Genomic DNA, 18,120 nt, shown 5'->3' on the forward strand with positions numbered 1-18,120 from the left:
AATATTAATATTAATATAAATATATCATTTACATAAGATTAATATTAATATAAATATATCATTAATAAGAGATTAAATTAATATAAATATATCTTTAATATAAAATTAAATTAATATAAATATATCTTTAATATGAGATTAACATAAATATAAAACTATCATTAATATAAGATTAATATTAATATAAATATATCATTAATATAAGATTAATAATTATATGATTATATCATTTATATAAGATTAATATTAATATAAATATATCATTAATATAACATTAAACTTAATATAAATATATCATTAATAAAAGATTAATATAAATATGAATATATCATTAATAAAAGAGTAAATTCATATAAATATATCATTAATATAAGATTAATATTAATATAAATATATCATTAATTTAAGATTAATATTAATATAAATATATCATTAATGTAAGATTAAATTAATATATATATACCATTAATGTAAGATTAAAATTAATATAAATATATCATTAATATAAGATTAATATTAATATAAATATATAATTAATATAAGATTAATATTAATATAAATATATCATAATTATAAGATTAATATTAATATAAATATATTATTAATAAAAGATTAACATTAATATAAATATATCATAAATATAAAATTAATATTAATATAAATATATCATTAATATAAGATTAATATAAACATAAATATATCATAAATAAAAGATTAAATTAATATAAATATATCATTAATATAAAATTAAATTAATATAAATATATCTTTAATATGAGATTAAAATTGATATAAATATATCATTAATATAAGATTAATATTAATATAAATGTATCATTAATATAAGATTAATAACTATATAAATATATCATTTATATAAGATCATTATTAATATAAATATATCATTAATATAAGATTAATATTAATATAAATATATCATTAATATAAGATTAATATTATATAAATATATCATTAATATAAGATTATTATTATATAAATATATCATTAATATAACATTAATATTAATATAAATATATCATTTATATAAGATTAATATTAATATAAATATATCATTAATATAAGATTAATATTAATATAAATATATCATAAATATATGATTAATATAAATATATCATTAATATTAAGATTAAAATTAATATAAATATATCATTAATAAAAGATTATTATAAATATATCATTAATATAAGAGGAATATTAATATGAATATATCATTAATATAAGATTAATATTAATATAAATATATCATAAATATAAGATTAATATTAATATAAATATATCATTAATATAAGATTAATATTAATATAAATATATCATACATATATGATTAATATTAATATAAATATATCATTAATATAAGATTAAAATTAATATAAATATATCATTAATAAAAGATTATTACAAATATATCATTAATATAAGATTAATATTAATATAAATATATCATTAATATAAGGTTAATATTAATATACATATATCATTAATATAACATTAATATTAATATAAATATATCATTAATATAACATTAATATTAATACAAATATATCATTAATATAAGTACAATATTAATATAGACATATCATTAATATAAAATAAATATTAATATAAATATATCATTAATATAAGATTAATATTAATATAAATATATCATAAATTTAAGATTAATATTAATATAAATATATCATTAATACAAGATTAATATTAATATAAATATATCATTAATATAAGATTAAGATTAATATAAATATATCATTAATATAACATTAAACTTAATATAGATATATCATAAATAAAAGATTAATATAAATATGAATATATCATTAATAAAAGAGTAAATTAATATACATATATCATTAATATAAGATTAATATTAATATAAATATATCATTAATATAAGATTAATATTAATATAAATATATTATTAATAAGATTATATTAATATAAATATATCATTAATATTAATATAAGTTATATATATTATATATACATATATATTATGTATCATTAATATAAGATTAAAAATAATATAAATATATCATTAATATAAGATTATAATAAATATATCATTAATATAAGATTAACATTAATATAAATATATTATTAGTATAAGATTAATATTAATATAAATATATCATTAATATAACATTAATATTAATATAAATATATCATTAATATAACATTAATATTAATATAAATATATCATTAATATAAGTATAATATTAATATAGATATATCATTAATATAAGATAAATATTAATATAAATATATTATTAATATAAGATTAATATAATTATAAATATATCATTAATATAAGATTTATATTAATATAAATATATCATTAATATAAGATCAATATTAATATAAATATATCATTAAAATAATATTAATATTAATATAAATATATCAAGCATATAAGATTAATATTAATATAAATATATAATTAATATAAGATTAATATTAATATAAATATTTCAATAATATAAGATTAATATAAATATATCATTAATATAAGATTAATATTAATATAAATATATCATTAATATAAGATTTATATTAATATAAATATATCATTAATATAAGGTTGATATTAATATAATTATATCATTAATAAAAGAATTAATTAATATAAATATATCATTAATAAAAGATTAATATTAATATAAATATATCATTAATAAAAGATTAAATTAATATAAATATATCATTAATATGAGATTAATATTAATATAAATATACCATTAATATAAGATTAATATTAATATAAATATCTCATAAATATAAGATTAATATAATTATAAATATATCATTAATAAAAGATTAAATTAATATAAATATATCAGTAATATAAAATTAAATTAATATAAATATATCTTTAATATGAGATTAAAATTAATATAAATATATCATTAATATAAGATTAATATTAATATAAATATATCATTAATATAAGATTAATAATTATATAAATATAACATTTATATGAGATTAATATTAATATAAATATATCATTAATATAAGATTAATATTAATATAAATATATCATATATATATGATTAATATTAATATAAATAAATCATTAATATAAGATTAATATTAATATAAATATATCATTAATAAAAGATTATCATAAATATATATCATTAATATGAGATTAATATTAATGTAAATATATCATTAATATAACATTAATATTAATATAAATATATCATTAATATAACATTAATATTAATATAAATATATCATTAATATTAGTATAATATTGATATAGATATATCATTAATATAAGATACATATTAATATAAATATATTATTAATATAAGATTTATATTAATATAAATATATCATTAATATAAGATTAATATTAATATAAATATATCATTAATATAAGATTAATATTAATATACATATATCATTAATATAATATTAATATTAATATAAATATATCATTAATATAAGATTATTATTAATATAAATATATCATTAATATAAGATTAATATTAATATAAATATGTCATTAATTTAAGATTAATATTAATATAAATATATCATTAATATAAGATTAATATTAATATAAATATATTATTAATACAAGATTAATATTAATATCAATATATCATTAATATAAGATTAATATTAATATAAATATATCATTAATATAAGATTAAACTTAATATAAATATGTCATTAATAAAAGATTAATATAAATGTGAATATATCATTAATAAAAGATTAAATTAATATAAATATATCATTAATATAAGATTAGAATTATATAAATATATCATTTATATAAGATTAATATTAATATAAATATATCATTAATGTAAGATTTAATTAATATAAATATACCATTAATGTAAGATTAAAAATCATATAAATATGTCATTAATATAAGATTTATATTAATATAAATATATCATTAATATAAGATTAATATTAATATAAATATATCATTAATATAAGATTAATGTTAATATAAATATATTATTTATATAAGATTAATATCAATATTAATATATCATTAATATAAGATTAATATTAATATAAATATATCATCAATATAAGATTAATATTAATATAAATATATCATTTATATAAGATTAATATTAATATAAATATATCATTAATATAAGATTAAATTAATATAAATATATCATTAATATAAGATTAAAATTAATATAAATATATCATTAATATAAGATTAATATTAATATAAATATCTCATTAATATAAGATTAATATTAATATAAATATATCATTAATATAAGATTAATATTAATATAAATATATCATTAATATAAGATTAATATTAATATAAATATATCATTAATAAAAGAATTATATTAATATAAATATATCATCAATAAAAGATTAAATTAATATAAATATATCATTTATATAAGATTAATATTAATATAAATATATCATTAATATTAATATAAATATATCATTAATAAAAGATTAAATTAATATAAATACATCATTAATATAAGATTCATATTGATATAAATATATCGTTAATATAAGATTAATATGAATATAAATATATCATTAATATAAGATTAATATTAATATAAATATATCATATATATAAGATTAATATTAATATACCATTTAAAATTAGAAATACAAAAATGCGCCAATTACTAAATTTGAAGTCTATCGAAAAATAAAAACAAAAGAAAATATAAGGTTCGTGTCGAAGTAGGTCCAGCTGCTTGATCTCTTAAAATAAAGATTATAAATTTATTCATACATGTATAACTAGTATATTTTGCCGTCTGATGAGGTGTTATTTGGGAATGTATTTAAATGGTATAATATTTAAAAATGTTCAAATGATTAGAAACAATTATAACACGTAAAAAGTCATAATCAAAAAGTCATAATAAAAAGTCATAATCGAAAAGTCATAATTAAGAGGTCATAATAAAACGTCATAATAAAAAGTCATAATCAAAAAGTCATAATAAAAAGTCATAATAAAAAGTCATAATCAAAAATCATAATCAAAAAGTTATAATAAAAAATCATAATAAAAAGTTATAATAAAAAATCATAATAAAAAGTTATAATAAAAAGTCATAATCAAAAAGTCATGATAAAAATCATGATGAAAAGTCATTAAAAAAGTCATAATAAAAAGTCATAATCCAAAATAATAATAAAAATCAGAATAAAAAGTCATAATCAAAAAGTCATAATAAAAATCATAATAAAAAGTCATAATCAAAAATCATAATAAAAATCAGAATAAAAAGTCATAATCAAAAAGTCATGATTAAAAGTCATAATAAAAAGTCATAATAAAAAATCATAATAAAAATCAGAATAAAAAGTCATGATAAAAAGTCATAATAAAAAGTCATAATAAAAAGTCATAATAAAAAGTCATAATAAAAAGTCATGATAAAAATCAAAATAAAAAGTCATAATAAAAAGTCATAATTAAAAATCATAATAAAAATCAGAATAAAAAGTCATGATAAAAAGTCATAATAAAAAGTCATAATAAAAAGTCATGATATAAAGTCATAATAAAAAGTCATAATAAAAAGTCATAATCAAAAATCATAATAAAAAGTCATAATAAAAAGTCATAATCAAAAATCATAATAAAAAGTCATAATAAAAAGTCATAATCAAAAAGTCATAATAAAAATTCATAATCAAAAAGTCATAATAAAAAGTCATAATTTAAAAGTCATAATAAAAAGTCATAATCAAAAAGTCATAATAAAAAGTCATAATAAAAAGTCATAATAAAAAGTCATAATAAAAAGTCATAATCAAAAAGTCATAATAAAAAGTCATAATAAAAAGTCATAATCAAAAGTCATAATAAAAAGTCATAATAAAAAGTCATAATAAAAAGTCATAATCAAAAAGTCATAATAAAAAGTCATAATCAAAAAGTCATAATAAAAAGTCATAATCAAAAAGTCATAATCAAAAAGTCATAATAAAAAGTCATAATCAAAAAGTCATAATAAAAAGTCATAATCAAAAGTCATAATAAAAAGTCATAATAAAATGTCATAATAAAAAGTCATAATAAAAAGTCATAATAAAAAGTCATAATCAAAAAGTCATAATAAAAAGTCATAATAAAAAGTCATAATAAAAAGTCATAATCAAAAAGTCATAATCAAAAAGTCATAATCAAAAAGTCATAATAAAAAGTCATAATCAAAAAGTCATAATCAAAAAGTCATAATCAAAAAGTCATAATAAAAAGTCATAATCAAAAAGTCATAATAAAAAGTCATAATCAAAAAGTCATAATCAAAAAGTCATAATAAACAGTCATAATCAAAAAGTCATAATAAAAAGTCATAATCAAAAGTCATAATAAAAAGTCATAATAAAAGTGCATAAAAGCTGATAAAAATTTAGGAAGTAATAAAAAAAGTCATAATAAAAAGTACAGGGTGGAACGATAAAATTGTCAACCGAGAATAGATGACATTTCATTTTTCGTTTGATGAAAACCGGTTTTCTTTTTTTACTGCAGACCATCAACTAGTTGTGAACAAATCCCAAGAACGATAGGACTATTCTATCATGTCTGAAAGTGACACAATGTTCAACAAGCGCAGTTGAAGATGCACCACTGTACAACTACTGATTCAAGAAGATTCAACAGAACCATTGCCAGCACCCTAAATACATCATTTTAATAATAACAGGGACGTGTCCATGGTGATGAAAACAAAGTTTCCGGCCACAATTATACCACGTAACAATTTAAAAGTCGGCTTGAAAATCAACACCAAAATGTACCTGGATGTGCTGAAGAGTGTGGTAATCCCTGGGTGCAATCAGGTGGCTGCTGGCAAACCCTGGGTGCCGGCCCACAAGTCCAAAGAGACTCAGGCTTGACTTCAGAAGAAGTGCTACGACATTGTACCCTTCTCTCACTGGCCCCCTCCTCCCCAACATGAATCTACTGGACTACTTTGTTTTGTCATATGTCGAGAACATCACCACCATGACTTCCCACAATACTGTGGCATAGAGGTGCATATTAAAAGAGATATGATGGGGACATTCATATTGAAGAGAGACGGCGAGGACATATATATAACAATGATGGGGGGGACATTTATACAGTTCTGTGGATTCTCATAACATATATTAGCGAGGAGAGAGGGTGATAGGGTGATAGATGCACAGTTCTTATATTTCTTGTAACACATAGAGAGGAGGAGGAGGAGGAGGAGGAGATACATATTCTAGGAAGGGTTATGCAATGTTCATAGTAAGATGTTTATCACATTACGTTTTAATTTGTGGAATGACGACACATGACAACAGTTTTACAAAATATCGCTGATGATTCTTTATTTCATTGGACCGGTCGAATGTTGATGGGATCTACATAGTTTAATGTTCTTTCCTTCGCTTCCAAAGGACTCTGACTCCAATTCTCTCTCTGACTGACTAGCAGACTCAACTGTTCTGGCTCAACTGCTGCCCTGATCTGATTAACTCTAACTCCTATATTGAGAATCTCCCTTTTGCTATGACGTCAGAAGTGTTTCCCAATATGACCAATTCACGTGGCTAAGCACACGTTTTTCCAAACACACTTTTGACAACAAGGAATTCTCAACTAACCTATGTTTTAACCTAACCTAGTTTTTACAATATATTTTTAATTTGTATTCATTCTTTTTAGCTGACATTTTTAATATTCAATAAATTCTGTAAAAGAATGAACAATCCATTCTTTGTACAATATAAACAATATCGAACTATAATAGAATGTAACAATAGGCCTTTCTAACATTCCAATTTCTAACATTCCAATTTCTAACATTCCAATTTCTAACATTCTAATTTCTAACATTCCAATTTCTAACATTCCAATTTCTAACATTCTATTTCTAACATTCCAATTTCTAACATTCCAATTTCTAAAATTCTAATTTCTAACATTCCAATTTTTAAGATTCAAAAATTCTGTAAAAGAATGAACAATCAATTCTTTGTACAATATAAACAATATCGAACTATAATAGAATGTAACAATGGGCCTTTCTAACATTCCAATTCCTAACATTCCAATTTCTAACATTCCAATTTCTAACATTCCAATTTCTAACATTCTGTTTCTGAACCTTGCCTACAAGGTTCGAGTCTCGGCTTATCCTAATCTCATTTTCACTTATCTAATCTTCTTATTTACATGGAAAGGGACAGCCCTTTTTCCTGTAACAACACCACAGCCAGCCTGATCACTGCCATCTGCTGATTATTTGCTGAGCTCCCACCGGCACTTGTGGAAAAGGCATTCTCTCACCCACATCGAGGTGGTGATTGAAACTGAAGGCGGCTACATTGAATAGATGTCAGCTCTACTACAAAATCAAGTTACTTGAATTGATTTTTTATTTGATATTTTTTATTTGATATTTTTAATAAAAGTTTTAAAATAAAGCTGTACTGTTGTTTTCTTTAAGGCAACAACCTTGTATGTGTGTGTGTATGTGTGTATATATATATATATATATATATATATATATATATATATATATATATATATAATGCTGGCGGGCAATGCTGGATGGCCTACTAGTACTATATTAGTAGGCCGCCCAGCATTGCCCGGTCATAGAATATGCTTAAATCTATGTTGATGCAGGCAAATTTTGTATTTATTATATTATATTGGATCCAATATATAGTAATGATTTAAAAAGTTTTTTTTTTAAATGACTCATGCGTCAACACGGAGAATTAAAACCGAAACGTTTAGTTTACGATTTACTTTTTCTTTTGACGTTAATACCTGAGCTATGAAGACATTTGCTGCAAAGCTAAAAATTAAAACATGAACCAATAGTTATTACATTATGCATGCATATCTGTAATGCCGTTGCTCGATTTTGCTTTTCACACTTTTGCACTGATTTTCCCTGGTTAAAACCCAAATATAATATTTTGCATGAGTTCGAATACCCTGTATATTAAGTTTCATGTCTGTAGACAAAAGTCTGACAGAGGAGTTTGATAGGCAAAATGTTTTAATCAAATATACATAAATATATATAGAAAATATACATAAATATATATAGAAAATATACATAAATATATATATATATAGAAAAAGGATTGTGTTTACTATAACCTTTTTACACAAATATTATGCAAGTATAAATCATGTAGAATATCTGCATGAATATAATTACACGTAATAGTTAACCAAAGATGATCATCCCATAAGAAAACTTAAAAAAAACTAATCAGGAATTAATTAAAATGAATGTTTAAAAGAATATGCAAATTAGCTAGATCTTTTGCAGATGAATGCAATTCCATGACCCATATATTACAGTTGTATTTTCTTTTTAAATAAATAGAAAAAAAGGGTTTTTAATATGAATATCAATACACAAAAACCCCCATTTTTAGGAATACATATATATATATATATATATATATATATATATATATATATATATATATATATATATATAATAAATAAAAATGTTATATACGTCCAAACAAATTAAAGGGCGACTTTCTAAGTAAATAAAAAATGAGCTTCGAGGCGGAGCCAATATTAACCGTGTTTATCGCTTGAAAAAACAACAATAACAAATATATATATATATATATATATATATATATATATATATATATATATATATATATATAAAGGAGATTAGAACAATAGTCTAAAGAGCTGAGTGTATTTCAATGTAACAGTGAAATTACTAGTTTAATTAAAATACAGGAAAGAGAAAGTGCTCATTGTAATTTAGATATATATAATAAGCTCGATAGGTAAATATCCTAGATATATATGTATATGTTTACATTTCTAAATTTTGAGATAAGGATTGGTTATTCGTATTATTTGGATTCATCGAACTACTGTTCTTATCTTGAGTGTCATTTTCACATTTCCGTTGATGTAATTTCTGAACTTCTTCGGATGTATCTTGTCGAACTTGGGAATTTGGATGGAATTTCGAACAGACCCCTTTATTTACTTCACGAGGGTAGCATGCTCTTGTTCTAACATTGACCGCCACTCTGTTTATTTACAAGACTTTTAAGAAGACGAGTTCAAGAAGGCAAGTTCAAGAAGACGCACCTGAATAAAAAATCAGAAATTACATTGACCGAAACTATGTGAGAATAACATTCAAGATGAGACCGGTAGTCCAAATATCGAAATAATCGAAACTGAAAATTAATTGAAAATATTCTGTTTTTTTTTTTTTCTCCAGGAAAAGTGACCCTTATTTTCTTGTTTTCGTGATTTTGGATTCAATCCTGGCATTCATGATCATTGTACTCATTGGAGTTTTTGTTTGGAAAAAGAAGGTAACATTGTTTTGCTTTGACTTTTTTTTTGCATTTATGTATTTTATATTGTACGATTAATATATTATTATATTCTTATATGTTATAAACTATGGCCTTTAAAATGATTTAGAACTGTTTAAGCGTAGCCTTAAGGAGAAGTGCTTTCCAACACCCTGGAAAACATCATCAGTATGCCCTGTATTTAAGAATTCAGGTGATATGTCATCTCCCTCTCAGTACAGACCAATAAGTCTCCTGTGTGTTATGAGTAAGCTGCTGGAATCCATATTAAACAGAGAAGTAGTCAACCACCTCAGTAGAAATAACCTTCTTAGTGACATGCAATATGGTTTCCGTTCTGCTAGATCTATAGCAGATGTGCTAATGGTTATATCTCATAGGATTAGTGAATCTCTCGACAAAGTCTTCCTTTCTAGGGCAATTGCTCTTGACATATCAAAGGCCTACGATAAGGTATGGCATAAAGGCCTACTTCACAAGATTTCCAGCTACGGTATAACTGGAAATGTTTTCCCAATTATTAAATCGTTTCTCTCTGATAGGCTCATAAGAGTAGTGGTTGATGGGCAGAAATCAGAGGCCCACAATATTAATGCTGGAGTCCCTCAGGGGTCCATCCTTGACCCAACTCTCTTCCTGATCTACATCAACACAAAACATCTCCCAAAACACATATTTAACTCATTCGCTGATATCTATGCTGATGACACGACCATCTATAGCAACACATCAAAGGCCGTAAATGACAAAGTTCTTTCTGATTCTCTCTCCTCTGATCTTGAGCGCATGGTACAGTGGGGGAAGATGTGGCTGGTTACTTTTAATGCATCTAAAACCAAGCTCCTATTTTTATATCATCAACGCTCTGATCCCCATCTGGCATCAATTGAAATGGATGGCTCTCGTCTTGGGGAGGCTCCATGTTTTGACAAGCTTCTGGGTTTGACCTTTACTCCTGTTCTGAAGTGAAACACATACATCGTCTGTTGCCAAGGTTGCTGGGAAAATAGTGGTGTTCTTCTACCGCTCCAGAAGTTATCTCACTACTAATGCAATTCTCTATCTGTATAAAAGCCAAGTACGTCCAAGGATGGAGTACTGCTGCCACATCTGGACAGGAGCTGCTAAAAACAGCCTATCCTGCCTTGACAGAGTACAAAATAGACTTTGTGGTTTCTCTTCCCTGCAGCCTCTCTCCCACAGAAGAGACGTTGCAAGCCTGTTTTATCGTTATTTCCATGGCAAGTGCTCGTCTGAGCTCCAATCTCTGGTCCCCCCTCGCCAGTCTTTTATGATAAACACCCGTCTAGCTGAAACCACTGTTAATAATTTTCCCCACTTTATCTGTGCCTAAATCAAAACGCAGATTCCATGAACAAAGCTTCTTTCTTAGAAGTGCACGCCTGTGGAACTCTCTTCCGTTTACCTGTTTCCCACCTGACTACAACTTGGATGTCTTCAAGTTCAACATAAACAAATTCCTGAAGAACCGCCCCCTTAAGAAAGACACTTTATCAAATCTCCAATACTAACAATTACTATGATACTATTCCATTGATTACTGTACACGCGATAACCCTTATCCCCGAGTGGCTTCCGGGCCTTGTAAGTGGTGACCTCCATGTAAAAAAAAAAAAAAAAAAAAAAAAGATATAATAAGGTGGAGCAAAGGTCCGGAAGGGAGGAAATATTGCTCGGGTTATTATTGTTAGGAATTCATCCCCAAACAGCGTTGGTGCAGTGTTCCCCTTTGTTTTTAGCCAAGAAAGGCCAAGAGAATAATCTAGAATCAATCATAATGCACGACCGCCCTACAAAATTGTAAGGGAGAGAACTACGGCTACGCATGAATAACATAGTTCATGTTAGACAAGGTATTTATCGCTCTCCCACTACGAAAAGATGTAACAAGGGATGTAAAAAGTGAGATTGAAGAACCACCACTCTAGAAGAAGATGTCTGGTCAGCCCCGTCAGCATTTCCTGGTATGGGTGTCTCAGGCGATTAGCAATAAACTAATCTCTTCTCAAAGAAGAAAGGCAAAGTCTGGGAGGGTGGAGCTCCTAGAGCTACACAAAACCAACAACATAATGCAGTCAACAAGGAAAAAGGCATTACTGACGTTGGTGACAAAAATAGTGTAGAGAAGTCTAGATTTTTCACACAAACTCAACAGCAAGTGTTTCACTTTTATAATTTTAGATTAATGAAATAAACATATAAACATTTTTGTTGTTGTTGCTGCTGCTGCTGCTGCTGTAGTAGTAGTAGTAGTAGTAGTAGTAGTAGTAGTAGTAGAAGGTGATACTTGAAATACTCAGTAAGGGGGTCATGGGTCATCAAAGGTTGAGAAACACTGGCCTAGACACTGTTGACTTTGATACCAAGTGAAAAATAGAAGCCCACATTTTTTCAAATAAAAATACTTTGTAACACTCGGAGATTAAGAGGAACTCAAACATATTCTAGTGACATTTAAATGGATTCTTTCACTCATCTCGTCCGATGAATATGGTTGAAGGAAGTTTAAATATTGGATTAGTGTCTTATGCATATCATTTAACTTTCATTAAAATCGGATCATACATATTAGAAGTTTTAATGAGGTTCTGTCGTGATGGGTCACTTATAGATTAAGGCACGTTGAAAGTCAGCACATAAAGGGATCATTTTCATTGTCTTCCTTGGAGAATATTATATGTAGTGTATATATGAAGTTTTAAAGGCGGTTCAGCTGACATAGCTCTTTAGGTTAGCAGAGCACTTACAGATTCGAGACCACTTCCATTGTCTTCCGTAGAAAATTTTATACATATGATTTAAATTTCATAAAAGTAGGATATATTTTAAGTTTTAAGGAAGTTGTGGCTTCGTGACTCTCTTAGGGGTACACTTAGAGGTTCAGGGACCCTTCTATTGTTTTTCTTGATACATTTTACATAAGAATATGCTTTTATATTTTATCTAAATTCTTTTCTATCTGTAGGGAACCCACAAACATCACACACGTATACAAACATTGAGTTATATGCATAAAGAGATGACAGAATCCATTGAGCATAGTGGGCCCTCATTTCTGAAACCCTACATTGTACATATACATGTTTTGGCACTAGAAGACTTTGCAATTGAAATAGGTGATTTAACTTAGGTTTGATTATTATTTTTACTAATTATAGAATCAAGAAGTTTTATTTTTTCTTGTTATCCTAATTCACTGTTAGCTTATAATATTTTACAGCCGTCATAAAATTACTCAAGATTTTTATTGTCTGAAATTGCATCTGATGTTGCTGTTATGTCAAACATGAGACTCAAGCTAAAATTTCTTAGCCTTCGGGCTGCGATGAAAGTGTAGTATCTGGTCTGTTTAAATATGGTTCAGTAATTTTACTGAATGTCCATAAAATACATAAAAATTTTGAAAAATATATTAACCAGTGTTTTAGCTTGAACAAAGCAGTTTAAATTTGAACAGTGTAAGGAGATATATGCAAAGCAGTAGATTTCATTGGTTTGGTCACATTAAAAAATGAATGAGATTCCTTGGGTTAATAAGTGTAGAACAGTTGAGGTAGAACGGGTAGTTGGGAGAGAAAAGCCAAGGAAAAAATGAGAAGAAATGATAAGGAAGGTTTGAAAGAGAGATAAAGACCTATCCAGAAATAAATTCATTTGGAAGTCAATTTCTAAAAGTTGACCAACACATGCCAGCATGCAAAACGGATGTTGAGCCAACTATGAAGATGATGATAGTTTAATATGAAGAAAGGCTATAATTTAAGAAATTTAATGGATGTAATTTTTAAGATTAAAAATTTCATAAATTAAGATTTAATAGTTACTATTATAGTTTTATTCTTACTTTCAAAAGATCGGTGTCTCAGATATTTAAAAAAAAAAGTGAGTTCTTGCAGAATTTTTTTAAAACAAGTAAGTTCTTGCGAAATTTTTAATTTTGATTTCAAGTGATGTATTTTCAAATAAGTTTTTTTTATAGTACCTTTACTTTACATATCATTTTAAAGAGATTTTTTTGTTCTATCTAATCTTTTAAATTACAATCGTTTTGAAACAATTATGTCTTTTTAGAATGTTGAATATAAGATGAAAACAAAGCAAATTCGCACAATTTTCTTTTTCAATTCAAGCTAGGTCAAAAAGATGCTAAAACAGCTTGCAATATCAACGAAGGGTTTGGCTCAGTAATCACTACTGAACGCACACCCAATGGTGGTTTAAGAAATTTCGTGGTAGTAGCAAGAGTCTTGAAATTGATGAGCATAGTGGTTGGCCATCGGATGTTGACAACGATCAATTAAGAGCCTTTGTCAAAGCCAATCCACACACAACTGTTCGAGAACTACTTCTGAATTAGACATAACATATACGATGATTTCTAATCACTTGAGAGAAATTGGAAAGACAAAAAACTTGATAAATGGGTGCTTCATGAATTGAACGACAATCAAAAGAAATGTCGTTGTGAAGTGTCATTTTCCCTTCTTTTATGCAACAAGAACGACCAGTTTCTCGACTGGGTTGTGATAAAAGCGACGTTTAGCTCAATGGTTAGACGCCGACGAAACTCCATGATACTTCCCAAAGCCAGAGTTCCACCAAAAGAAGATTATGCTGACTGCTTGGAGGTCTGTGACTGGTCTCATTCATTACAGTTTTTTTATGCGGGCAAAACCAATACGACAGTGAAGTACTATCAACAAATGGATGAAATGCATCAGAAACTTCAACAATAACACTCAACATTAGTCAACAGAAAAGGCCCAATTCTCTTCCACAACAATGCCCGACCGCATGTTGCTAAACCGACACTGCAAAAGTTGAACAAATTGGGCTACGAAATTCTGCCTCATCCGCCATAGTCTCCAGAACTCTCACTTACCAACTATTCAAGAATTTTAATAACTTTCTGCATGAAAAATCCTTCAAAAAACGCTATCAAAAACGCCTTTAACGACTTCATCGCCACCAGAATGCAAGATTTTTACGTTACTGGCAGAAATAGACTTGTTTTACGTTGGCAAAAGTATGTTGATTTTGGCGGTGCTTATTTCGATCAAGAAATTTTTGTTTGTGCCGAGATATGTTCATTTGAATTTAAAAGTAAAAAACCGCAAAAACTTTTTGTCAACTTGATAATACTGTCTTATTTTTTTTAATATTAAATTTAGATATCTAATTTCTGATTTAATTTTTTTTTTCTTTCAGAGCAATATATTAGCATATTTTGGTGGAGTTTGTCCTTGAGACGATGGATTAGATGGAGGAGCTGAGCAAACCATTTTTTAAAAATAAAACATTGCAAAAAAAAAAAAATTATCAAAAGTCTTGCTTCCCCATCTGTTGAAAATCTGTAGTATATTTAAAAATATTAATTTAGAAATAATAAATGTGCATTTCATATTTATTGCTGTGTATGATGTTAGTTTAAATAATGTCATTAAGAAATTTGAAAAGAGTGAAAAATGAGACGAGTATAGGATTCGAACCCTAACCACCTAATCCGAGCATCATTTTAGATTGGTTGTACTAATGAGCCAGTACGTCAACAGAAAGTTGGAATTGCACAAATAACTCATCTTCTAAGTTCTACAATAAATTTTTGTTTACGTTTTTACCAGTAATGTAACCATATTTTTTTAATTTTTTTTTTTTTTTTGCATCAGCAATGAAATACGATAAACATGTTGGTTAATATTGAAGTTTATTTCTGACAATATGTTGTGCATTATACTGCTTATTTTTTATTTATTTATTTATTTATTTTATTTTATTGTGATACTAACGTTGCATACGTAAAACAAGCGATTTATTTAATCGACAAGAGTGGAAATAATTTTGTTAAAATACCACAAATTGAAAAATGAGACATTTTGTTTATTCCCAGCTCTGTAGCTTAAATAATTTGTTCCATGAAAACAAACACTAATTTAACAACTATGCAACATAATAATAAATAACATACTGCTGAGAATAAATTTCCAATATTAAAACATTATACTTTTAAAAAGCCATGAAATTCTCCGTGTCGATATATCCACAACATAAGAATATTCAAAATCTATAAATATACATTTAAATGCACATTTATGGCTTCACTATGAGTAATACTTTTATATCTTTATAATAATATGCTTACAGAAAAATAATGGAATATTTTGAAATAGTTTAGATTGTATCAATAAATTCAATAAAAAGTTAAAACTTATAATTTAAAATATTACAATCCAACTCAGAAAATAAATATTCAACAATATGTATGCATGTTTCTGAATTTTTTTAAATCTATTCTGTTAATATGAGAAAGATCTGATTCATATAACCTTCTTGGATTTATTTTAAACTGCTGTCTTCTGAGCACTTAATAATATCTACTTTTTACTAACAGCGTATATACATTCAGCTTACACTGTAAGTTAAACTTTTGCATATATATATATATATATATATATATATATATATATATATATATATATAAGAAAAAGTTTAATATTTTATATATATATATGGTGGATTCTCTCATCGAAGACGATGAATGAGGGTTCAGTATGCAATCTTCAGCAGCTCCCAAGCTCTGTGACACCACATGCGTAATTGCAATCCTGTAGACGTCCGGCACACTCCTCCGCAGATGGTGAACTTTCATATGCTCGTAGGTCAAAGATGCCTTCTCGAATGAACAGATAACCCTGCTTTGCTGCGTGCTCTGAAACCACCACGGCATACATATTCATTTTTAGGTGGATGTTTCTTGTGTTTTGCCTTCATATTTGTACGAAGGGTGTCCCTATGACAAAGGCGGTTATGTTCAAATTCTTTGGTGCCCAGGAAACACGTCTTCCTCCATTTTCTGCGATCCTCTGCTTCACTCTCCCAGGAACTCAGAGAAATTCCACAACGTTTCAGGTCGTCTTTTAGTTTATCTTTGTAATGAAGCAGGGGACGCCCTATTGGACGGAAAGAATTTGTCAGTTGCCCATAAAAAAGTTGCTTAGGAACTCTTGAGTCATCCATTCTTACAAGATGACCCGACCACCGCATTTGTATCCTGATCAAAAATGATTCAATACCAGTGATTTCACATCTCTCCAGTAATTCACTATTCGGAACACAATCCTCTCATCCAACATTTCAAATAAAACGCAGGCATCTCATATGGAAGGAGTCAAGCTGATTTTTCTGCTTGCAGTACAAGGTCTACGTTTCGGCACCATACAGAAGAGTAGGCAGAACAACAGATTTGTAGACTGCCACCTTTACTTTTAGACACACATCATGGCTGTTTCAGAGTCTGTGTCGCAACCTACCAAATGCCTCACTAGCTTTATTAATTCTACATTGGATGTCTTTTTCAAATTTAGCATCATCAGACACAATAGAGCCGAGGTATGTAAAAGAAGATACTGTTTTCAAAGCTTTACCATCAACATATACCACTGGTTGTGAAGAGGACGTAGTGTTTGGTTTTGGCTGGTGAATAAGTTCAGTCTTTTTTATGCTAATTGTAAGACCGAAGGCCTTACATGCACCAGAAAAGCTGTTGAGGATGTTCTGCATGTCATCAAGACTATGGGTGACAAGAGCACAGTCATCAGCATAAAGGAGGTCAAGAACAGTCTGCACAGAAGTCTTGGTTTGGCCTTGAACCGTTGCTGGTTAAATAATCCTCCACTTGATCGATACTCAACACCTATGCCTCCTGAGGTGTTCCCGAAAGCTGTCTCAAACATCACCGAAAAG

At 25.8% G+C, this 18,120-nt stretch overlaps 1 protein-coding gene across 5 annotated transcripts in view; it reads left to right on the top strand.

Moving 5' to 3' along the window:
- LOC145267163 (metabotropic glutamate receptor 5-like) overlaps window positions 1-15,696 on the top strand; it is a 138,818-nt gene extending 123,122 nt beyond the window's left edge. For all 5 annotated transcript variants that reach the window (XR_013864832.1, XR_013864829.1, XR_013864830.1 and 2 more), the window contains 2 exons: window positions 10,260-10,356; window positions 15,589-15,696. Coding sequence is in view for 2 of the 5 variants with exons in the window: in XM_080123213.1 (XP_079979339.1) it covers window positions 10,260-10,356; window positions 15,589-15,627 (136 nt within the window). In the remaining 3 variants the exon portion in view is untranslated. The remainder of the gene's footprint in view (window positions 1-10,259; window positions 10,357-15,588) is intronic.
- Window positions 15,697-18,120: the final 2,424 nt, after the last annotated feature.

This window comes from Euprymna scolopes, chromosome 42, assembly GCF_053919585.1.
Source record: "Euprymna scolopes isolate OS-2025 chromosome 42, ASM5391958v1, whole genome shotgun sequence".
Taxonomy (NCBI): Eukaryota; Metazoa; Mollusca; class Cephalopoda; order Sepiida; family Sepiolidae; genus Euprymna; species Euprymna scolopes.